The 27,227-nt window shown below is 38.8% G+C and overlaps 1 protein-coding gene across 1 annotated transcript; it reads left to right on the forward strand.

Moving 5' to 3' along the window:
• Positions 1-4,798: 4,798 nt before the first annotated feature.
• LOC121876231 (beta-1,4-galactosyltransferase 4-like) lies at positions 4,799-27,227 on the forward strand. Its single transcript, XM_042381228.1, has 7 exons — positions 4,799-4,832; positions 5,699-5,887; positions 9,251-9,803; positions 10,692-10,928; positions 20,955-21,144; positions 25,593-25,811; positions 26,392-27,227. Exons 2-7 carry the CDS (start codon positions 5,714-5,716, stop codon positions 26,519-26,521), a joined length of 1,503 nt encoding a protein of 500 aa, XP_042237162.1. The 5' UTR covers positions 4,799-4,832; positions 5,699-5,713; the 3' UTR covers positions 26,522-27,227.

Genomic DNA, 27,227 nt, shown 5'->3' on the forward strand with positions numbered 1-27,227 from the left:
ATTTAGTCATTTATCTTTATTAATGTCTCAGGAATACACCCCCTGATTTATGAACGGTATTTGCGGAACACCCTGTACAGTATATACTTTATATTGCACTGTGGGGGAGGGGTGTTGCATAAGAGGAGAGAATCAGGATGTAAGAAGGCTGGGTTAAGTGGAAGTGTTGAATTAAGTATAATAATTATGTGGCTGAGGTAAATACGGTGATGATGGAATTATTGGGGTTAGTGTGGTGGTCAAGGAAGTGTTAGGCTAAGGGAGGTGATGGTAGGGTTGGCGTAAATGTGGTGGCGATGGTAGGATAAACGATTCAGTCACAATTCAGTTACAGCGGAACCCTCCCTCATTGCCAACCACTTCAATGAATATTTTATTAATGTTGGCAAAAATCTTGCAGAGAGCATCCCTGATCACCATGAGGAATTCAGAGCCTACCTGCAAAACAGACAGCAAAATTAACTATTCTTATCCCCTGTCACAGCAGATGAATTACTGGCCATCATAAAAATGTCCAAAGATGCAGCAGCAGGCGAAGACAATATACCAATGAGCATCATTAAAAAAGTGGCCCACTTATTACTACCTGTTCTCCTACACATTTGTAACTCCTCCTTCACTAGTGGTGTCTTTCCTGATAAACTGAAAATTGCTTAAGTCCACCCGGCATATAAAAAATCTGGGGACAAAGGTTTCTTCAAGAATTACCGCCCCATATCAGTCCTCCCAGCCTTGAGTAAGATACTGGAAAAGCTAGCATGTAATAGACTAAATTCCTTCTGCAATGCCAATAACATCTTTACAGACTCCCAGTTTGGATTTAGAGCTAGAAGGTCGACTGAGAGTGCTCTGCTATCCTTTACTAATAACATCTTCAATTCTTTTGATGACAGTCAGTTCACAGTCGGTATATTCTTGGACTTCTCTAAAGCCTTCGATACTGTCGACCATACCATCATCCTTTCAAAGCTTGAACATTACGGCGTTAGGGGCCTGTCCCACAATTGGTTTACCTCAAATCTGTCCAACAGGATGCAGTATGTCTGTTATAATAACCACCAATCTGACTCCTCGCCAATCTTGTATGGAGTCCCCCAAGGTTTGATTCTCGGTCCAGTACTGTTTTTGTTGTACATAAACGATATAGTCCACGCCAGCTCACTCATAAAATCCAACTTATTTGCAGACGATAGTAATCTCTATGCCAGCAACTCAGACCTCCATTCCTTGATGAGAACTATGAACACTGAATTAACTAAAGTCGGGACCTGGGTAATACGTAATAAACTGACCTTAAACCTTGAGAAAACCCACAACACGATCTTTCACAGAAGAAAAAAACTTGCCTCCAGATTTGAACCCCCTATACCTTGGTAATATAGTCCTCAAACGCGAACAAAATACTAAATTCCTCGGATTTTTTGTTGATGAGAAACTTAACTGGAGAAACCACATACAAGCCATTCACAGTAAAATCAATAAACAGTGCGGTATCATGTATCACACTCGACAGTCACTCACTCTCACAGCAATGAAAGAAATCTATCATGATCTTGTTTACCAACACCTGATACACTGTCACACACTATGGGAGGCCTCTGGCTCTTCAAAAACACTATCTCTGGTTACTGCAGAAAAGAGAGTTGTACGGACAATGACCTACTTGAAAAAACAGATCACACAAACGAAAAATTTCCTATTTTGAAATTTTTAAAATTCGAGGATAGTAACACTTACTGCTGTGCCCTCTTTGTTTACAAATCTATCAATCACTTGCTTGACAGTATTTACTTCCAGTTCCGGAATAATCAGAGATACAACTTAAGGCAACTTAAGCTACTAAGACCACCCCCTATGCACTCCTCTCAGTCCCAGACCTCCATAAATTATCACGGTGTGAAGGTGTGGAACAACTTACCCCCACACATCCAAGCACAGACTACGCTCCCTTCCTTTATATCATCTCTAAAAAAAATATCTATTGTCGAAGTATTAATATTTCTTGTAACACTTACTATATTTACAATACCTGCTTTTATTGTACCACCAAATCCGTTTTATCAGAAATTATCATGTAAATAAATAAGTAATTACCACTGCAATAAACATAATTGCCAACTAGACATAATCCTGACAGCTCTGTCCTCTTGTTCAACCTTATTACTGTACAACTCAGGTTGTACTGCTCCCCCATTATACTTATGTTTTTAAAGTCCACTCTAATTTATATGTATATGTGTATGTGTATGAATGTGTGTATATATATATATATATATATATATATATATATATATATATATATATATATATATATATATATATATATATATATATATTTCATGTAAATCCACAATGAAAACGTGGATAAGATAAATCTTGATAAAATCACACGGGAAAATGGAAACAATAAAGACGAAAGCTAAGGTACTCCGTTGTTTCCATTTTCCCGTGTGATTTTATCAAGATATATATATATATATATATATATATATATATATATATATATATATATATATATATATATATATATATATATATATATATATATATATATACACACATTCATACACATACACATATACATATAAATTAGAGTGGACTTTAAAAACATATAAGTATAATGAGAGGCTGTAATAACGTGGATGTCATCATTATGACTGACCTCATGTTTTTAAGGTCACCCTGTATATTTAAGCCTCTCTCTGTCCATGTAATCCAGTTGCCTCTGAAGATGTCTTGAATAAAGACGAAAGCTAAGGTGCTCCGTTGTTTCCATTTTTCCCGTGTGATTTTATCAAGATATATATATATATATATATATATAAATATATATATATATATATATAAATATATATATATATATATATATATATATATATATATATATATATATATATTGATAAATCACGAGAAAAAACAACGAACACATTTCATTCATTGGATCTACATGAAATATATATAAAATATATATATATATATATATATATATATATATATATATATATATATATATATATATATATATATATATATATATATATATATATGTATATGTATAAATAAATACTGAAGTGATAACCGTGGTAACATTATGAGATGTTCTTATTAACACCATGCTATTGTACTATTCCAGATGATACTAAATGTTACATAATACTTCCTTGAGATAAATGTATAGTATATATCAGGTGCCTCAAAGAGAGCTCAGGTTCTCAACTGGCTCAGCCATGTTAATATTATTATTATCCACACTGTATCTGTATTTTTCTGGCTAAATAAAATGTTTCAATCAATCAATTAATCAGTGATGGAAGGGTTGGGGTAAGTGTGATGGATGTAGTAAGTTTGATGGTGTTGGGGTAAGTGTGGTAGTTTCACAAAGATTGTTGGGTTAATTTTTCGTAGTGGTAGTGTTAGCCTTGGTACTCATCAAGTTCCTCAAGCTATGCATATTTTCGCAAGTGTTAATCGTGGTGATCTAAAAACTAACAGCTGTGCGATATACAGCTGTCTTGATTCAGTGCAGATCATTTCCAACCAAGTCGTCGTTAACTACACATGTGTCCTTTCCATCTTGACTGCGAGCCGTATTTACCTTTGAAATCGAGACGGCTAGCATAAGGCTTGTGTACTCTTATATTCGGGAAATAAAGTATATCTAATATTTTCTTTGGTGGTTGGATGTGTTTGGCTTACTCACAGTGCAATGTGGATCATCAGGGGCGTTAAGAGTTGATACAAGTGTTGGCGTCAAAGGCATTTAGGTTAAAAATAGCAAAAAATACCGAGATGGTGAGAAATGTCGCAGGAGGAGGAACGTGTATGTGTGGAAAATATTAAGAGTGCAGCAGGGGCAAAGAAAACTTTATTGGAAAGACCATGTTCTCGAATTGCCACAAAACAATAATATGGAAAACCAAATAACTAAACAAAGTATGTAGACAAGAGACAATTACCAGCATATTTGAGTGTATGCGTGTGGGACTTGATGATGCTGAGCTAGATCTACGTAACTTAAATAAAAAAATACAATAAACTACTTTCTAGATAAGGAAAAAGTGGCTAATACTTTACCGTTCTAGCTCACTTCATAGTTACACAGGCTGAGGATGAAGGGTAAGGGGGTGAACACACGCTAGAATTGCCCCTGTAAATGTTACGATTCAGTGATTATAAATGTGCTCAATGAATTTACATTAATAGCAGCCGAAGCACGAAGTTACATGACATGAACTAGATTGTAAGTTGAGGGCAAGTGAATAGACAGATAACAACAATGTGAGAACCACATTACAGTGATTCAAAGAGTTTGCGCTCATAGCAAGTACGACTAGGAAAAGTAAAGTTACGGTCACACTAGGTATATTCCGTGCAATAAATCCACGATAGCATTTCATCCACAGGCAATAAGTCAATAGTACGATCCGCACACTGGTCACACTGGTGAAATGAACCATTGGCCAAGCGCTCAGCTCGCTCAGCTAGTTTGAGCTCATTTTGGAGAGCAGGATGGCTCCATTGTATATTTCTGTGGCAGCATTAACCGCTTTAGTGAGATGTGTGGTTCTGTTAAAGACGGCCAAGACGAAAAAGAAACATTTGTAGTGTCCAAGCGATGTTTGTTTAACAAAAGTGACACAAGTACTCTTGAGTCATATGAAATTCCTGTCGTGATGTAATATTAACTTTATTTACTACAAGCAGAATCGCCGCTCTCCGGGCGGCTCATCCGCTAGGCAACGGTAGGACGCCACCATCCGGGAGGCTCCACATTGTCTCAATGTTCAGTCCCCAAAACTTCTTCTTCAATCAATAGTTCATTAACGGTGTATGTAAGTTCCACCATGTTTTTCACTACAACGGTACAGCAAAGTATATTTTTTTAGCATTAAACTGTTATTATTTTATTGTCTAATCGTCACTACATATAACACCACCCATCATCACAACATATAACATCATCCATCATCGCTACATATTACACCATCCATCATCACTGCATATAACACCATCCATCATCACTATATATAACACCACCCATCATCACTACTTATAACAATATCCACCAGCACTACATATAACATCATCCATCATCACTACATATAACACCACCCATCATCACAACATATAACATCATCCATCATCGCTACATATTGCACCATCCATCATCACTACATATAACACCATCCATCATCAGTACATACAACACCATCCATCATCACTACATATAATATCATGCATCATCACTACATATAACACCATCCATCACCACTCCATATAACACCATCCATCATCACTACATATAACACCACCCATCATCACTACATATAACAACATCCATCATCACTACATATAACAACATCCATCATCACTACATATAACATATAGTCTAGTGTGACCGCAGCTTAAACTGAATCACAGAGAAAGTCGACTATCATGGCAATCACAAACTCACGAACTTAAAACAGATAATGTGGAGGAGATATCAGAATTGAGAGAGAGAGAGAGAGAGAGAGAGAGAGAGAGAGAGAGAGAGAGAGAGAGAGTATCTACAATTTTATCACGTGAGTGATAATACTATTCACTAAATTCGAATTATATCGGTTTGCATATTTCCCTGTATTACAGTACCTTTATCAGTGACGCATTCGGTGTCTTGTACTGAATATATGTATGTGATTTATATATAATTTTTCAGGTGGGTACCTGGACTATGAGGACGGTGAGGGTTGTAAGCTCCAGTAGGTCAAGGTTCCGTATGTTAATGGCTGTCTTGGTGTTGCTGACAGTGCTGCAGGCCTTCCATATTTTCTACTTTCCCCTCAGATATGAGTCTCTTATGCAAGTGAACGTCACTTCTCTAGGAGCAATGCCATCTGGGTCTTGGGTAAGTAACCAGCAGTTAATATTCTTTTATTTACTTTGTGACTTTCAGTAGAATATATTTTAATTAAAAAAATGCAAAATCAATGGCAGAGCAAGAACAGAATTACTTAATATGCCTAAGAAGTGACACCTATAGTATTTCTTATGTTAGAAAGAACTTCTAGTTATGCATATATCACTCTGTTGTTCGTTCTAACTAAAATCAAGCATAATTCAGATTTTCTTCAGGAGGCCAACTATTACTTATATTTAAAATATAGGCTTTCTTGTTTAGCCATCGGATTTCTTTTCAAGAGTAGAAATGAAATGTTTTTATAAAACTTAAGAAAACAGACCATTCGTAACATCACGTATCCTCACCGATTAAATTACCACCAAAGTATAGTGTTCCTGTTAAACAATATATATATATATATATATATATATATATATATATATATATATATATATATATATATATATATATATCTTTTTTTTACGAGATTAGTCACCTGGCACGGAGTCGCAGCCCATCAAGGCCTGGGGGGCTTGAAAATATAATAATAATAATAATAATAATAATAATAATAATAATGATAATATTAGTAATAATAATAATAATAATAATAATAATAATAATAATAATAATAATAATAATAATAATAATAATAATAATAATAATAATAATAATAATAATAATAATAATAATAATAATAATAATAATAATAATAATAATAATAATAATAATAATAATAATAATAATAATAATATTATTATTATTAATAATAATAATAATAATTTTAATTATAATAATAATAATAGTAATAATAGTAATAATAATAATAATAATAATAATAATAATAATATTATTATCATTATTATTATTATTAATAATAATAATAATTTTAATTATAATAATAATAATAGTAATAATAGTAATATTAATAATAATAATAATAATAATAATAATAATAATAATAATAATAATAATAATAATAAATATAATTAATATTAATTAATAAAAAATATAGAAATTATAACAAAAATACTAATAATAATAATCATAAATAAATACACAAACGAAAAAAATAAATCATGAGTGAGAAACAATATATGCATGTTGTGTTGTCAATAGTAAGATGAACAATTGAGACCCTGCAATTGTGTGTAAATGAGGCAGAAAGTCAGATCAGCAACCTGGGACTGGTCACAATTTTCGTGATGCCATATGGCAGCAGGGTCTACCATTAGACAACACATTATGCTTCCAATATCTTCCCAGGCGGTAGTACCTCCCTGTTTGGTAGCTGCCTACTACCTACTACCTACATATATATATTGTTTAATAGGAACACTATATTTCGGTGGTAATGGAATCGGTAAGGATATGTGTGTGTGTGTGTGTGTGTGTTTTAAGCTAAATGAGGATAAATGAGAAATAGCATTGACGCCAATGTATTTTTATTCATTTATGTTTTTAAACTTCTGACTGGTCATATACGATCATGTAGTTAAGGGGTTTTCAAAAATATCTTCTCCTCTACCCTTTGAGCCCTTTTAGCATTGATCACGTACCCCAACCCCAAAACGTGATTTATTCAATATCGAAGAACTTAAACAAATAGTTATTTATATGATTAACCGTGATCCTCTCTACTTAAAATCAGATGCATTATACTACTCTGCGCTTCTTAAATATTATATCCACAATTACTAGACCACAAATATAATTTATCAACAAGTATAGACCTACACAGTAATAATTTTCGGGGCCGGTCATACTCTCTTTTGGGTGACCACTCGCTTTATTTTATGAGCTCAATGTTCAACCTCCTGAATTCTGTGGGAAAAGATATTTGTAGTGTAAAATAGGTAATGAATAGGTAGTATCTTATTTTCGGTCATCCGGGGAATCTTAGGGGGAGTCTGGGAGGGCGAATCACCCCGGTGAGATTAGAATAGTTCCTGGGTTCTGTGGCCAGGTTAGGTTAGGCTGGTTAGGTTAGGTTAAGTTAGGTGAGGTGAGATTAGGTTACATTTGGTTAGGTTAGGTTGGTTAGGTTAGGTTGGTTAGGGTAGGTTATATCTAAATACAGGGATGACCGAATCTAAAATTTTTCCTCTGTTCAGTATATTTGGTGTGTTAGAATAACTGAGAGATTACTCCTGCCCATTTTGAAATGGTTAAAGAAAGAGTGAAAATTGTGTTAGTTCCATGAAATATATTCGTATGATATTTGATTGAAATATATTAGGTGAGTTAGTGTTAATTCTTCATCAATTGTATTAACAACAGATGTTTAAGATTACTTCACTATCCTTAAGCTTTAAGATTTACTCTCACAACTTATAAGTTCCTTAGTATTGAACTATGATTAATATTGATCCTTTTCTTTTGTTCCTTCACATTGCAACACAACAATGCAATGCAACACGCCCATCTGAACACTGCTAAACATTACTGTAGTCTTCTGTTAACTCGTAGTCTGCAACTGCGGCCTAGGTTCAGGTTGTAGCTGATTAGCTAGCGGACGAACAACTTACATTTCTTCGCATTAGTAGTCTAATATTTTAAGGGATAATAATATTTCTATGTTGAACTCTGGTAATTTCCGCACTTGGGGAAGCACAAATTAGCATGTAAAACGCTCTGGTAATAAAAAATATCGCAAGAGTGCGGAAATAATAGTTATTATGCTTTAAAATGTCAAAATATAAATACAATAGATTAAAAACCAAAGAACTATAATAACTTTCTAATGTCTGTCCGCTAGTCAATCAGCTACTTTGCTACAAACTGAACCTAGGCCTCAGATGCAATGTTCGAGTGAACAAGCCATAGTACCCGTTCGAAAATTGTATATAAACAAAGAAAGGTTATGTTTTCAAGGCCCAGTCACGTACCCCTTAAGATTCCCCGCGTTTCCCCAGGCTGAGAACCCCTGTTGTAAATGATGATACAGCATATATATGAATAACTTCATCCTTAATCTAACCTACTTTAGGTATAATTCTTAAATGAAATACCGCAGAGCAAATTTTACCATATACTAATTAATTAATTCCAATTAAGCTGCAGCAAATAATGTATTTCATCAATGATTTCTCAGGCAGTTTCTGTTACTGTAGTTAGCTACTTGGAAGATGTGTACTTCATTTGTTTGTTCATTTACCCATTAACAGTATCACTTATTCTGTTGTACTTAGATTTATTTGACCAGTTGACGTATCATAGAAAGAGCGTGTCACTTCAGTTGTGATGAGTGTTCCACTGGTCACTTACATTAGTACTGTATATTTTGCTAGAAATAACAATTTTATATTACATTTTCAACATTCAAGCACTTACAGAAATACCTGATTTTATTATACATCTAATTTACAGGCTAATTGGTTGAATCTTGAAATACCCCGGGCTCACTCTATGCCAGAGATGCCAGGTAATGTTAAAGCACCCCGGGTTCACTCCATGCCAGAGATGCCAGGTATTGCAACTAAGTCCTTGTACTCAGACTTTACCAACCATACCACCAAACCCACAAGAAAGAGTGCATCCAGAGTAGGTAAAGAACTATGGAAATTTAAAACTGGCATTAAATTGTCCAAGGAAAATAAATTTAATCCTTCAAACGAAACAATAAAAAACATAGGTGAAACGATGAATGTGCATGATTTACCTTCTTCAGTGTCTAAGCTACCTCCGTGGGGCCATCAAGAAGAATTGTCCATTACTAACAAAGAAAAACCTGATATGACTGTTGCAATTAGCAAAGAAAAAGAAACGGCACTTTACAAGATTTCCGATTCTTGTGAAATGGACAATGGCTTCGAACAATCACATACTCTTCTTGGTGACATTGCGGCTTTACCTAGTGGAATTGATAGTGGTGCTCGCACACAAAGTAAAGCTCTTTGTCCTGTTACTCCACCTAACCTCAGTAAGTCACATATTTATGTACATTTTCTAAAATTTCTTGTGTTTTCCTGATTCTCGAAACTACCAATGAAAAATATTGTTCCTGATATTTTGATTTTTTGGCCCCAAGGTCCATTGAGCCGAGATATTAGTAACATTTTAGGTTGCAAAATTTGCATGCACTGTAATATATACAGTACATGATCTCCAGTCCAAAATCCTTGGACGTGAACAGTATACGAGTTTTAGATATTTTTAGATTACAAAATTATGTTTTCACAGAAAAGTTTCTTAAACACTTTTAAAAGAGCTTGCCATTGCAAATTGATCTATCTTTCACCTTGATAATGCACTTCACAATAGCCTTACTAGAATCGCTCTTAGGTTAAAACAGCTATTCTCGTTAGCTCTTACTATAGTATAGTATGGTACTATTATCAAAACTCAGACGAAGTCACGCGTGAAAATTGTGTTTATTTGTTCTTTAGGAAGATGAAGGGGTAGAGGCATGATGTGACAGGGAATAAGAGAGAGTGTTATGAAGATCATCCTCATCTGTATATGAAGTTGTCTTTAATTTTTGGGGTAATTAAGGGGTTCTTGCAATGTCAAAAATAAAACAAAATAGCAGAGGGCGGTTGATGACCCAGGAGCACTCCTGTGTTAAGGATATCCCTAATCAGACTATGATCCCTCTAGCATCTTATGGTTATGGTAATTGGACAGAAAGGAAGGGTCACTATGATATGAGTGGGGTAGGAGAACAGTTAAAGATACTTGGCCATAATCATCTTGGTGGACTTCAAGCCATCAAGTGTACAGTAGCAAGAAAACACTATTGTCTTATTCCATAATACTTTTTGTGTATATTATTTAATTAACTTTCTCAAATCATTTCCTGTATCTACAGGGGGTCGTCTTAAGGTGCAGCGCACATCACCAACCCTTCAAGAACAGGAACACAACCACCCAGAACTTGAGTTAGGAGGTCACTACACACCAGCTGAGTGCCGAGCTCGACACAAGGTTGCCATCATCATCCCATACAGAAACAGAGAGACACACCTGGCTTTATTCCTGAATCATACACATCCAATACTTCAGCGTCAACAGATTGATTATACTATCTATGTAGTAGAACAGGCAGGTCAGTACTTTTTGTGAGTCTGTCACGAGAATTTGATGTTAACATAGTACAGTCAGATAAGTGAATTAACCCTTATGGTAAAATTTACAAAATTATTTAAAATCATATAAAGAAGTAAGATAATTTATTTAAACATACAAAATATGATCATGCTGGAAGACAAAGTGATGGAGCTATGCGGAAAAAACATGACTGATTTTGGATTGCCTTCCCCAAGCCGAGAAGAACCAGTAGTTGCAAACAGGGAGTTGCTCAGAGAGACAGACTACTCAGTTGAAGTTCTGGTGAATTTTCTTGAAGAAATTGAGCCTCACCTGGTGCCTGATCAAGCAAATGCTTATGAACAGATCTTGCAAGAGATACAAGCGGAGCAGGGAGGTATGATCTTTCTCGATGCTCCTGGCGGGACAGGAAAAACATTCCTGATCAACCTTCTGTTGGCCAAAGTACGTCATCAGGGGAAAATTGCTCTTGCTGTGGCATCCTCAGGCATTGCTACGACACTACTAGAAGGAGGACGTACTGCACACTCAACTTTTAAACTGCCTCTCAACCTCGCTCACAATGAGAATCCAGTGCGCAACATCAAAAAAGGATCGGCAAGGGCAAAACTCTTACAAAAATGCAGCCTCATAGTCTGGGATGAATGTACTATGTCTCACAAGTTAGCGTTTAAAGCATTGGACAGGACCTTGCATGACATACGAGAAAATGACCATCTCATGGGTGGCATTACAATGGTCATTGCTGGAGACTTTCGCCAGACCCTACCTGTCATTCCTCGAAGCACTACAGCTGATGAACTGAATGCGTGCTTCAGGGCATCATACCTTTGGAGAAGTGTTCAGACAGTCACCCTATCCACAAACATGAGAGTACATCTACAAGGAGATCAGGATGCTGGGCGGTTTGCAAACTTCCTACTACTGATTGGGAATGGAACTTTCCCTGTTGATTCAGAAGGACAAATAATCATTCCTCAAGGATGTGGAAATGTTGTAAAGTCCTCAACTGAGCTCACTAACATGGTCTACCCAAACATTATCCACCACTACAAGGATCACAAGTGGCTGCGTGAATACGCAATTCTGGCACCAAAGAATGAAACAGTGGCTGAAATCAACATGACTCTACTCAGACAGCTTCCAGGCAGTGAGACCTCATTCAAATCTCTTGATACAGTAATCGACCAGGACCAAGCAGTCCAGTACCCTGCAGAATTCTTTAATTCTTTGGAGACCGCTGAAATGCCTCCTCACCACCTCACTCTCAAGATTGGAACTCCTATAATGCTCTTAAGAAATCTTGAACCACCAATCTTCTGCAATGACACAAGACTGGTGGTGAAGATCATGATGCCACATGTACTGGAAGCTACAATACTGACAGGAAAAGCTAAAGGAGAGGACATTTTTATACCTAGGATACCTCTCATCACCACTGACCTGCCATTTGAGTTCAAGCGAGTTCAGTTCCTGGTTAAAGTGAGCTTTGCCATGACCATCTACAAAAGCCAGGGACAGTTCCTAAAGATGGTTGGCCTAAACCTGGTGTTTCCTTGCTTCTCTCATGGACAGTTCTATGTTGGATGCTCCAGAGTTGGAACTGGCAAAAATCTGTACATACTTGCTGCTAATGGCAAAATAAAAAATGTGGTCTACCTTAATGCACTACAGTGAGACAATGTGGAGCCTCCCGGAGGGTGGCGTTCTACCGTGGCCTAGCGAAAGAGCCGCCCGGTGGACGGCGATCCCGCTAGTAATGCAATCAAGTAACCACAGTGCCACAAAAACACTCACAAAATAACACTGTGTGAGTGAGTTAGTAAGTGAGTGAGTGAGTGAGTGAGTGAGTGAGTGTGTGCGTGTATGTGTGTGTGTGTGTATGTGTATTTTTATGTGTGTGTGTGTGTGTGTGTGTGTGTGTGTGTGTGCGCACACAGAGTGGTGTAATGCGTCTAGTGTGGCAGTATTATGTTAGTGTTAAGTTGCAAGCATTGCTTGCTTCCTCTCGCTCTCAGCTCCCGCCGCTGGCTAGCCCTCGGCGAACACGGAAGCAACTTGCATGTCTTCCCCTGCCTCTTCACCATCAAGACTCTTGCTGTGTCTCCTCGTGGCAACACACGGTAAATGGGTGCCTCGTGGGCCCAGGCTAGACCAGCAGGGGATCTCAGAGTAGCAGTGGGCCCCAGAGGGATGGTGTATAGACCCACTGACATATGGACATGTCCTGGCGCCTACGAACCAATGCCCCGCTGCCACGCAGCAGGCAGATATGCTTAGAGAGCTCCAATAAAACCCCAATGGCGGTATACTGTAGGTGGAACAGGTGACCACCATAGGAACCCAACGACTACACCGGGAGACGAAGGCAGTGCATGATGGACAGGCTACTAAGGCGAAACCCAACAAACCGGGCTATCGGCAGTCCATTGCAACTCTCCCTCTCCCCAGTCGTTGGAACACTTGCACCACTCGATCAGGAAAAAAGAGAGTCAGGATGTGTGGTTGCAGCCTGTACTCCTGCCTCATCACATAAATCAACTCAAGCTCAGCCATCATCCAGCTCATCATACCTCTCATCATCATCAAAACCCCTATACCCCCAAAAGTCCTATGGCGACGGACAAGTGACGGCGGGGACAGGAAGAGATGACTGTCGGGAGTCTCTAGTCATAGCGCTGCACATGGGCGGCACAGATAAAACAGTCTTTTATGCACTATGATCTAGGTAGCAGTACAATCCGGTACTGTATGTGCAACTGAGCAGCCCTTTTGAGGAGCCACTCTGCTCACCCCACATGGGGAAGGGGATAGAAAAGGTGCCCTAAACATAGCCTGCCTAAAGAAACAACCTGACTGGGCAACCGCACCCAGTAAGGTCATCCTTAGGCGGTCAAAAACACAATCATAATCACACATCAAAACAAAAACAAACAATACAACCTCTTATGGTTGCTGCGTGGAATGTCAGGACCCTTCTAGATACTGGCACAAATGAGCGTTCTGAAAGAAGAACCGCCCATGTAGCAAAAGAGCTGGCTAGGCATATCATCGACATAGCAGACATTAGTGATTCCCGGCTCCCAGACGAGGGTCGACTCACAGAACTGGGGTCAGGCTATACCTTCTTCTGGAAGGGTAAGTCTGCTGCGGAGAGAAGCCGCATTTATGGAGTTGGCTTTGCCATCTACCAACGCATCCTACACAGGCTTACTGAAATGCCTGTTGGGATCAACGGGTGCCTCATGATGCTCAGGGTCCAACTAAATCACTCACGTCATGCCTGTTATCATCAGTGCATATGCCCCAACACTGGATGCAGAAGATGACATCAAAGAGGCCTTTTAAGCCGACCTTGACAGAGTACTTGTGGGGTTGTGAGATATTAGTTCACACTCAGGATGGGATGGAGAAAGGAAACTCACAATGTGCTCACTGTATACTTATTGTATTGGATGTACAATGCAGCTTGTTGCTAGGTAGGTAGCATGGTAATAAGCGTTAAGGAGAGAGAGCTGGGAGGTGAGGGTGCCCAGAGTGAGGACACACGGCTTGAGGGACGCCAAGATCGATGGCGGGAGCGGCAGCCGCACGGCTGGCGCGGAGGAGGAGGTGTTGCTTGCTGGTGGCACTGTGTAGAAAGAGGCTGGTCACAGCGGTGTCAGGCCTTATAAGGCGGGGGTAGGCGTGGGTAGATAGTTGACCCCCGCTCCGTGGGCGGCGCTAGAGGCGTAGACTGGGGAATTCGAGAAGGTTCGGTGCTTGTAGGGGAGGAATCCACTACAATACTCCGCTTCCCCTCCGGGCGCGGCGGGAGGCTGGAGGATGGCAGGGTTGTGTGCCACGTGTAAGGCAGAACAGGCGGTGCATGTCACATGTGAGGCATAACGGCGCGGGCGTGGATGAGCCGGCCGCTAGGGGGGGCAACTCTGTCTAGATACACGAGATCTGTGGGAGAAAAGGGCAAGAAGGAGGGTTGTGGAGGTGATGAATGTTGTGCATTCCTCGCGACAGGTACAGAGTCCTCAGATGCGCCTGCTGGGGTGTGTGGGTCTGGGTCAGGAGCAGGGGCTGCGTTAGGAAGAGTGTCCATGACAGCAGCAAGGTGCATGACATCAGCAGGGTCCACGACAGCAGCAGGGTGCAGGGCAGTAGCTGGGGGTACCTGAGGGAGAAAAGAGGGGTGTGTGGGTCCGCGTCCGGAGCAGGGGCCGCGTCAGGAGGAGCGGCAGGGGGTACTGCTGGGCCGGGGGTGGCGTCTGAGGCAGGACGGGTGTGTTGGGGTCGGTAGGGCGTGGTGCTTGGGGCAGGAAGAGGAGCGGCTGTCTGCTTAGAGTAGCAGAGCTGCTCTAGGGTGTCTAACCTGCGGTGTAGAGACAGTAGTTGTAGAGCCGATGAGAGCTGCCTCTGCGTGGGTAAGCTAGTCTTCCATGTTGCTTGAAGACTGGGAGAGTGATCAGTTTCTCCTCCATCCTGTGTGAGTGCGAATCTCCGGGGTCACCATTTGTGGGGTTGTGAGATATTAGTTCACACTCAGGATGGGATGGAGAAAGGAAACTCACAATGTGCTCACTGTATACATATTGTATTGGATGTACAATGCAGCTTGTTGCTGGGTAGGCAGCATGGTAATAAGCGTTGAGTAGAGAGAGCTGGGTGGTGAGGGTGCCCAGAGTGAGGGCACGCGGCTTGAGGGACGCCAAGGTCGCTGGCGGGAGCGGCAGCCGCACGGCTGGCGCGGAGGAGGAGGTGTTGTTTGCTGGTGGCACTGTGTAGAAAGAGGCTGGTCACAGCGGTGTCAGGCCTTATAAGGCGGGGGTAGGCGTGGGTAGATAGTTGACCCCCGCTCCGTGGGCGGCGCTGGAGGCGTAGGCTGGGGAATTCGAGAAGGTTCGGTGCTTGTAGGGTAGGAATCCACTACATACTAACCTCTATCCCCCAGAGATGATAAGGATTTGCTCCTTGTTGATTTCAGTGCCAGAGTTGGCAGAGATGCTTAAATTAAAGCAGGGAATCAAGGGAGAAATGGACTTGGCAAGTGTATCCCTAACGGCCTACTTCACCTCAGCAAGTGTGCTGCACACAAGCTCACTATCACCAATACCTTGTTTAGGCAGGCCGACACGATCCAAACACTGGTATCTCATTGACTACATCATATTCAGAGAGTGATCTCCAAGATTCCCTCATCACTCGAGCCATGAGTGGCTCGTCAGAGCCTAGCTCTCACATGAAGTCCCCCCAAAACGGCGAAGGCAACAAGCCTTCAGAAGAGGTTTTAACACTAAGCGTCTGGAGGAAACAGCGGAAGTACGTGCTTTCAGAGAGCAGCTCGAATATGGGCTGATAAACAACCCGACAACAAACTACCCAAATCACAGTGCCGAATGGGGTATTCTCGACACTGTCATGAAAAAAACTGCAGAGAGGCCCTTGGCCAGATCGAAAGAATACACCAAGACAGGTTTGATGAAAATGACTCGGAAATCAATGTACTCGTCGATGATAAACGTGCTGCTTTAACCGACTGGCAGAACAACTCTCAGTCTCGGACCAAAGCTGATACCTTCCGCAAGAAGAAAGCGGTGGCCCAACGCGAACTTCGAAAACTAAAGAATGGCTGGTTTAAAAATAAAACATGTAAAACGCAAAACTTGCAGATCAACACAAGATGCGCGAATTTCTCCATTCCACTAAAACATTTAATGGGCCAATCACTGATGGTGTAGCCCCCTCCGCTTATCCGATGGTAACTCCCTAATTAAAGACAAAGAAGGCATCTTTCAGCACTGGAAAGAGAACTACCATGCGCTGCTCAACTGAAACACCAATGTGGATGTCCTGACTACCCAGCAGGTCCCTCAGCATCCAGAGCTGACCCATCTCAGATACCCTTCATCTTTGAATGAGGTAGCTTCTGTAATTAAACTGATAAAAGAATAACAATACCTTAGGACCTGATGGAATCCCAGTCGAGGTGTATAAAGCAGGAGGCACTGCTTACCAGCAGTCTCCACTCTCTCCTGGAAAATATATGGGTAAAGGAGGAATTCCCCCAAGCTCTTAAAGACACCTCTATCGTCAAAATTTATAAGAACAAAGGAGACTGGTCAGACTGTGGCAACTACCGCGGGATCTCGCTGCTGTCCATGGCTGGCAAGATTATCGTCTGAGTCCTCCTAGACTTCTTCCTGAGGCGGAAAACTTCCTCCCAGATTCTCAATGTGGGTTTAGACTTTAGACCATCACGTGGCACCTCTGACATGATCTTTGCTGCCCGCCAGATACAGGAAAGGTGCAGAGAACAGTGTTGTCACCTGTACATGGCCTTCATCGACCTAACCAAGGCCTTTGACTCGGTCAACCGGGAAGCCCTCTGGCAGTCCCTCAGCCGTTTTGGCTGCCCTCCAAAATTCATCGCCATTGTGGGCAAGTCCACGATGGCATTAACGGCAGTGTCCTGCACAATGGCACCCAATCTGAGTTCTTTCCATTTTTTTGGCTCCGATCCTTACTGTACTTGTGCCAGTGCCAATTTAGCCGGCGGGGATGGACATTCACCACCGGATGAAGGGTCTTTTCAACATAGGACGACTCCAGGCAGGAACAAAAGTGTCTGCAGCTTCCATTACTAAGCTTGAGTATGCAGACGACCTCACCTTTGTCGCTCACTCACTGAATGCGATCTATGGGAGATCCTGAACACCTTTGCAGATGTGTAAGCACACTTCGGCATTGAGGTGAATTTACATGAGACTCAGATTCTTTTTCAGCCTGTGCCTGCTTCAGCTACACTTCCACCATCCATCCAGCTTAACGGCACTACCCTCTCTAATGTTTTCCACTTTCAGTATCCCGGCTCCCGCCTGTCCACCACCGCGGACATTGATAAAAAGATTCTACATTAGATCAGATAAACATCTCAAGCTTTTGGCAGACTATGTACACTTGTTTTCAGCTGGAGGGAGCTGAAATTATCAACAAAGTTGCATGCATATCGAGCAGTGGTCCTCCCCACTCTGCTATATGGCAGCGAGACATGGGTCACATACAGGAGGCACCTCAAGGCACTTGAAAACTTTCACCAATGTAGGCTACGTTCCATCCTCCGAGTTCGTGGTGAGGACAAGAGAGCAAATGCCAGTGTTTTTGCTGACAACAACTGAAGGAGCATCGAGGCTACCATTATCCAAATACAACTACGTTGGGCTGGCCATGTTACCCACATGCATGAGAGTAGACTGCTTAAGCAGCTACTTTATAGTCACCTAATGAATAGTTAACGTAATGCTGGCGGGCAACTGAAAAGGTATAAGGATAGTCTGAAGACAAACCTGAAAAAGTGCCAAATCGACCCCCTCACCTGGGAGACGATTACTCCACACCATAACGCTTGGAGAAGCACCACATGAGAAGGTGTCAATACTTTAGAGTTGGCCCGACTGCATACCGATGCAGACAAGTGCCAACGCCGGAAAGACGCTGCTGCCACCCCTCCCACACTTGATGTAGCCTCCAAATGTGTAATATCTGTGAACGATTCTGTCGGTCCCGTATCGGTCTCTTTAGTCACCCCAGAGCTTACCAATTACGGTGACATCATTAATAACTCATATCAATTTATCATAGCTGAATGATCGTCATACTCGATTCCGAGTGACAGCAAAGTAGTACTTGTAGTGTGTGTGTTTGAAGTATTCTAGAATGCTTGGTGTGTTTTTTTCACCCCTCGCAGGTGGTCTTGGCTGTGAGGATCGTCCAGGAGCTTGTCCCAAACCTTCTTCCTTAGGCGATGGAACCTGACGTTGAGGGCCTCTGTTTTATTTCTTAGGTGGATGGTTTCCACTGTCTGCTGGTAGGGTGGAGCTTGGCCACTGGCTGACCTCAAACACTTGTTTTGGAAGCTCTGTAGTTGTTGTAGTCTAGTCTTCCTGGGTGTGACGAGTGGTATATGTGAGTACTCCAACACAGGCCTCACCAGCGCCTTGTACAGGTGAACTTGTATCTTCTCAGGCATCAGTTTAAACGTTTTAATTTGGCTGCGGAAACTTTGGCTTTATTTAGTCTGTCCTTCACGTGGGAAATGATGCCCGTCCGAGAGATGATGAGCTCTGGTTTCCCTTCAAAACGCATAAATCTTTCACCTTTAACAAAACTGTCAGGTGTGGGACAAACACTTGGCTTCGGTTATTCTCAACATCTTGTGCACCAGATCATATAATCAGGGCAGAATGGAAAGATTAAATTGATCCTCAAAACTTGATATTGATATTGATTTTGATATTGATATTGAAACAGTTTATTTAGCCAGCTAAATACAGATATAGAGTCTATAATAATAACAATATTTAAATGGCTGAGCCAGTTGAGAGCCTGAGCTCTCTTGAAGGCACCTGATATATACCGTTCATTTATCTCAAGGAGGCATAATGGAACATTTAGTATCATCTGGAATAATATACGTAACATGGTAGTAGTAAGAACACGTCAGAATTTTACCTTCGTTATTTCAATTCAATTTCAATTTCAATTGTTTATTCCTTGATAGAAGAAGCGGGATTCTAGTGCTGTCACTAGGTACCCCTGTACAATGACACCAGAAGCATCTGGCAAGTGTGACAAGTATATACAGTATAAATATTATAAAGGGGCTTACTAAAGCCTAAGGAAGGAAGGATGTTCCTTTAACACATAATCAATATTATTTACAAAATATCTGGCCAGTATGGGGAGGATCATCGTGTCTCCGTCAGGGGGTTTCGTTATTTATTTGTTTTCTTTATTTATATATATATATATATATATATATATATATATATATATATATATATATATATATATATATATATATATATATATTGTTTTATTATAAGTATATACATATGATACAGTGTTGATATACATAAATATGATGAGGGTGGGAAGTAGTACAACATGGGTTATATTAAGGTGGAACAAGAGGACAGAGCTGTCAGTGTCTTGTATAGTCGGCAACTATAAATAGTGCAATGGTAGTTTCTATCTAACAACATGACGGTTTAGATGGTACATTATAAGCAGGAATATAAAGTGGGCATTACAAGATTATTAATACTTGAAAATATTCTGAAGAATCGTGATTGTTGGGATTTTTATGGAAATGAATGAAAAAATAATTTCGTAGGCAGTGTTAAATAACTATAGATAATTAGATAATAAGGCTTGCCTCAGTACATGTGTGTATGCTAAATAGAAATAGGTAAATGGTTTGTTTACATGAAAACAGAGAATAAGCTAACAGAAAAAAATATGAAAGTGTTTTCACTGAAACAACGGGATACCCGGCTTCTAGAGGTAAGTCGAGACACCAGTAGGCCTGATATACTAGTGTGTGTATATAGGGAATGCAACCGACCAACCCACAAGGACACTAAAAGCAGTCCTAGGCTCTGTTATATTTTACACAAAGCCTGTTCATCGAGCTGATGGCACCGTGAACCTCATTGGGAACTGCCCGTGCCGCGTATGTGGTGTCAGTAGCATTTTACCGAATCCAACTGGTATGAAACACGAGGACTAAAAATGAAGTATATACAGTATATATTGTACCTCGTGTTTCATACCAGCTGGATTCGGTAAAATGCTACTGACACCACATACGCGGCACGGGCAGTTCCCAATGAGGTTCACGGTGCCATCAGCTCGATGAACAGGCTTTGTGTAAAATATAACAGAGCCTAGGACTGCTTTTAGTGTCCTTGTGGGTTGGTCGGTTGCATTCCCTAGTCCCACCCAGTAGGTCGAGGGTTCGAATCCTGGCTGGTGAAGTCGTTGATTATATATATATATATATATATATATATTGGAAGTTTTTAAAGGATTTTTTATCACGATAAGGGATTCAAGTTAGTATGAAGTTTTGTTCCTGAAACAGGATATCAAGAGATTGCAGGACACTTTGGTTGAAAGAGTTGTGAATAAGGTAAATAACGTGAGGCAGATTACATATTTTATTATCCATCCAGTATTGATGACCACAATCCAGTTTCAGGTAATGATAAGTTCAACCGGGCAATGTTGTTGAATGTGGGAGCCTTGGAGGCGTTAAAATTATACAAGCATGACTGCTTCATCTTCCATGACGTTGATTTACTATCGGAGGATGATCGTAACCTCTACACCTGTCCTGACCAACCTCGACACCTATCCACCGCTGTTGATACTTTCAAGTACAGGTATGTTGCATTTTAACAAACATTGTCCATTGTCATAAGTTGATATCATTTTTGTTTCAATATTCATGTTGACACATATTCCACGATGCATACACATGCCCATTGGTCATGTGTATTATGCATAATCATAAATATTATTAGTGGCTAATTTTTTTCTCGCGTCTTTTTGAGGTTCCCAGGCGAAAATGTGTTACTTTTCTTTGTTCTTTACTTAGTGATATTCATTTTCTACAGTAATAAAAACGATTCGAAACTATACCACAGGGAGAAAGAAATGAGTTTTAGCTGAAGTTGTCTGTTGTTTCAGTTAAAGCCTACCAGACCAGCCAAGTGTCCACAAGAGCTTTTAGTTATCCAAATGTTTATGAAAATTAATATGTACTTTTTACATTTACCTTCAAAAATCCAATTTTGGAATATATTATAGTTCAGTTAGAAGGAGGACGGGAATGTGCATGTCGGCTCTGTAAAAAACGTTTTTTGGCATTCTAGGCTGTTTGCATATTGAACAACAAGAATCAGGCAGTGAACAATACAAGTATCATCAAAGCTGTTCTGGTAAAGGTAATGCTTTGATCATTGCCCCTGTGTCCTAAAATTGTAAATTAATAAAATTCAATTTTTTTATGAGTATATGACGTGAAAGTTTTGGTTGACAACAGAAAATCTGGAGCCACTGTCCATGAAAAAACACAGTTAGAAAAAAACTCATTGGCAGTGACTGTGGTCCACCATTTATAGGAATAAAGAACATATTGTAACATAATGATGCTTGTATCAGTTAATGACTATCAAAAAAACACTAAATAGTAGCAAGTGCAGGCAAGAGAGAGTGGCAATGGAGCCCATAATAATCACAACAGTGTAGCAAAGTCGCAAACAATAAAGAAAAGTTGACACTAAGGCGCAAAATCATCGTGTATAATTGTTTCAGTTAGCAAGTTGTGATTAAGAGGAAGACATTTTAATTAATTAAAAAACAACATAAGAGATATTAACTTAAAAAAATGAATTAAACTCTAATGTCCTGAAGTTGGTTTCAACTACGACTCTGCATCAAGCATGTTACTAGTATCCTCTAGTGACAGCCACCCATACCATGAATATCACAGACAGAATAAGCATAACACTGTGTAGAATACTGATGTTTTGTGGTTAAACAACTATTACTATTGATTGCATGCACCCACCAATAGACCCAATAATCAGTGGCGTGGTGGGCCATATGTGGGCGCTCCTCTCCTTCGCAAAAAAAAGAGATACCGATTCTGAGACGAGAGTCCATGAACGTTGACACGAAAATCAGCTGACAAACAAAAAATATAAATGTACCATACATATAGGCAAATTAAACAATTTAGCCAATGATTGTTACATTTTATATTTGTAAACTCACACGAGCTACCATAAAAAGACAGCTACTTATTTTGTTTCGCACTCAGAGAAAATATTGAAGTTAAACACATTCATCAAGAGAGTTTGAGAGCTAGTTCAGTACGTGATTTGCTGAATAACATTGTCATCAACCCTCAATATAAAAATATAAATCTTATTATGCTTGTAATTTGACCATAAGACGTTGCATTTTATATTGATAAACCTATCTACTAACTGCAATAAAGTACAATTACTTATTGTATCATTTAATAAATATAAAGTGTTAGTTTCATAAAAGTTAATCAGTACTACAGGTAGTATATAGCTAGTTTACTAGATTATTTGCTTACTGCGTTAGTATTGGTCCCCCTTTTTAGATTTCTAGCATAGATACATTTAAAAGACAGGAGCATTAATATTCAATTGACAAGTACACAAATTCGTAGTAGTAGGAAGTAAGCAGCTACCAATCAGGGAGGTACTACCACCTGGGAAGATATTGGAAGCATAATGTATTGTCTAATGATAGACCCTGCTGCCAAATGGCATCATGAAAATTGTGACCAAGTCCCAGGTTGCTCATCTGACTTTCTGCCTCATTTACACACAATTGCAGGGTCTCAATTGTTTATGTTACTTAGACAACACAACATACATAATGTGTATCGTTTCTCACTCTTGATTTATTTTTTTCGTTTTTGTATTTATTTATGGTTATTATTATTATTATTTTTATTATTTTATTTGTGTTAATTTGCTATTAATTATATTAATTGTTGTAATAATAATAATAATAATAATAATAATAGATATTATTATTATTATTATTATTATTATTATTATTTTTATTATTATTATTATTATTATTAATTTTTACTATTATTATTATTATTATTATTATTATTATTATTATTATTGTTATTATTATTTTTATTATTATTATTATTATTATTATTATTATTATTATTATGTTTTCGCTCCCCAGGCCTTGATGTGGGTCAGAGACCTGTGCCCGGGTGGGCTAATCTCCGTAAATAATAATAATAATAATAATAATAATAATAAAAATAGTAACATCATACATGTAATTTAGCCATGAAACATATTTGTATAAACTGAACCCCTAACAATAAGAAAGCACAAATACTTCTTATGTACATAAAAACTATTACGGTTACATGCATATTATAAAATATGCAACATTGAATTCACTAGATGATTTTCCCAGTGCATCAATGATGGATCCTGTTTTCAGATTTCTGACAATACATTCAGTATTTCGCTCAACAGTCATGAGAATCAACCCTCGATGTATTTTTTGTGTTTTTGAGTTTCGAGTCCAAACTTTCATTAGCTTTAAACATAGAATGTCCGTTTTGCAGTGCATGCATGCAGTGGTTGATATAGCAGCCAATATTCCGTAAACATTTGCAAATGTTGGGTAGGCGTGGCGAAAGTTTATGTTGGAATTATAAAGCTACACTGTAGGTTAGAACATCATATACCTGATTTTGAATGTGGCTGGAACTTAGATAATACAGTACTGCAAATCTAATTACTCAAGGATGTTGCCTCTGTTGCTTGTGGTTTCAGAGCACAATGATCCCGATGCCCAGGTAATGACAAGGACTGTCTCCCAAGAAAACTGATCACCTCTACAATTCTCTCCACAACTGTCCTGTTTTAAGTATAGAGCTTTTTCTTAACATCTAGCTTCGGATTGTTGGATTAAATGGGTTAAATTGATTTTCCTCTCTAAAAAAACCCAAAACTCTTGCCACAACTGATAACCGATGTGCATTTGAGATTTTATAGTTCTTTACTTCCTTTACATCTTGAGTGAAATCATTGCCTTGATTAGCACAAATACTTTCACCACGAAGCACCATGTCGGAACAAAGTATACAAGTCAAGCAAGAGAGTGCATCCTGACTTTCGGAGGAAGATAACCACTGACGAACTGTCTTGTCTTGGTGGAAAGTTGTACCTTGTACACAGTGCCTCAAACGACCGCCAATTGATTTGCTTTATTTTTATTCAATACTTAATTTCACTTTTTGTCTCACTAATGTGAATGGATTAATTATATCAGGTAAACTGCAGCAGAGGTACGATGCTAGACAAGGATGGCCATGTCAGTTCTGTTGTGAAAATGCCCTTGCAGCCTCTGCTGTAGCTGACAGTGAGGGAGGCTGTATTGTAGTTGGTAGTGATAAAGGCTCTGTCGCTGACAGTGAGGGAAGCTGTGTTGCGTTTAGTGGTTGAAAATTTAAACTCTTTCAACAAAGAATTATTGCCATTGTAATTTTCCTTAAATTATAAATTTTGGCGCCACCAAACATGATTTTCGCGCCACTAAACATGATTTTGGCGCTTCCCTGTTGGTAGCTGTTGGGGCCATGGTCCCTGTGCCCCCAACAAGCCACTGGTAAGAATTATACCGACATACGTGTGTGAATACTGATGTACTGCACATTCAGTACATATACAATTCTCTATACACATATTTGATATCAAATTATAGAGATACCTTCTTGGCCATTAAGTCATACAAAGTGGTGGTTCTGATGTTGCTGTATATTCTCTGATGAGTTTTTTGCTGCTCCACTTGTGTCGAGACAATGTAAAATGTATAGTTTCTCACATTTGCTAATGAAACTTTTCTTCTTTGCAGTAGGCAATTATGTTAAGCGTGTGGATTCTATGATTGCTTTTCTCATGTTCATGGGTAATAAATTGGTGCAATTATTGAGAACGCAATTAGAGCTATTAACAACAGAATTTGCTATTATTTGTGCCAAATGTGCATAGTGGCTGATTCGGGACCAGTGGTTGCTTGATTAAAATCTTAACCAATCACATATTTTCTCCTCAGAAAAATATCATATTCAGTAAAATAGTACAGACATTTCATAAAACGGGATTTTACTGTATTTGAAAGTATGTACTCTATAGTATATTGTACATTACATACATGAATGTCATTTGAAAACAGTGTATCGTTCTGTAGGGTTTATCATACCTCAGGTTGTGGAAAGTGCCATAACTTGTGAATTATGGTGTCATTACAGGTTGCCTTATGAAATGTTATTTGGTGGTGTACGTGGCCTGTCTGTAGATCATTTTCGAACTGTGAACGGCTTCAGCAACAAATTCTGGGGCTGGGGAGGAGAAGACGATGACATGGCAAACAGGTTAATATACCATGGTTTCTTCATATCTCGTTCCCCGAAAATAACTGGTCGCTATACTATGCTGTCTCACACGAAGGAGAAACCCAATAAGGAGAGGTATGTAGAAAGTATTTTAAATTCATTATTTAGTTTATGAGTTGATGAGTTATTACGCATCATGGGATACCATAATATGTACAGTGCATATATATTTGAAAGAGTACAATTATAGGTAGAATTTAGGTCATAGTATTGCATGGTTATGATAATAGGATAATTACTTGCATTCAAGCTACGATATTGCATGCCTGAATCACTAGGCGGAGAGTAAATATATAGAGATATAAAGAAATTGACAGGGTGAACTGGTGCTACAAAATTCGATGGGTACATTTAGTTGAAAGAGGTGAATGATTGAAACTAGTTTATGTGAGTGGGAGTAAAGAAGACTGAAAGTAAGATGGGCGTCAAGATAAAGATATGTACAGAAATACTCAGCGTTCCTATTATTGTAGAAGCCTTCCTGCTTCTTGGTTGTGGTAAACCTAGAAACTAAACATCGTGTAGCTCAGTTTACAGATAAAGTAAAGAGATTAGTTCAGTTGTTCGAATGATGTCACTATAGAATGAAACGGAAAATGCGTAAAACAATATAATTATTGAATAACAATATATTTTTTAACGTCCACTTTTGCAGGTACCGCTTCTTACATGAAGGAAAAAAGAGATTTAACACTGATGGCATCAACAGTATCAAATATCAAGTCTTAGATATTCAGCGGCGTCGGCTGTACACTTGGATCTATGTACACCTCTGTCCTTCATAGTCATGTCCGTTCTCATTTGTTGAATTGTATTTCAATAAATATATCTGGCATTACATTCTGATCATTTGCGAATGATAATTATTTTGTGTATTCAGTCATATAAGATATTATTACTGAAATAAATATAATACATTTAGCTACTTGGTGAGAATGGAAGTGATTAATATTTGTCATCTATGAGCATCATTCTGTTTTATGTAAAGGTCAAGAGTTTCAGTAACTCAACTTCAAAATGGTTTATTAGTGACTTGTTCACCTTTATGTGTTTATTAACACGAAGATACAGTTTATCTAAGTATAAATAGGTAAATTAACAATAGTTAGTATTTTTGTATATATTAACATGTTTAACTTAATACATATGCAGTTGCAGTTATTAGTGAGGTGTAACTAACCCTGTGTTTGTAGTTGTATGCATTAGAGGACACTTAGAATACAAAGATGTATGGTTTGGCTTTAATATTGTGGAGTAGAGATCATAGTTTGTAGTTTCATTTCAGTGTTGTAAAGATGTATGTTGTATATTTATTAACTTGATAATGAGGATGACTTTCATGGCTGTGGCTCTTTGGTGCCTTACAACATACACTAATTTAACTTTCACACTATACAGGGTGACCATAAATGATTTTCCTGATTTCAAATATTTATTATAAAGAAACTAACAATGGTAGAGCCAAATATAAAATACACAATAACAAAGTGA

Source organism: Homarus americanus, unplaced genomic scaffold, assembly GCF_018991925.1.
Source record: "Homarus americanus isolate GMGI-L3 unplaced genomic scaffold, GMGI_Hamer_2.0 scaffold34921, whole genome shotgun sequence".
NCBI classification, from domain to species: Eukaryota; Metazoa; Arthropoda; class Malacostraca; order Decapoda; family Nephropidae; genus Homarus; species Homarus americanus.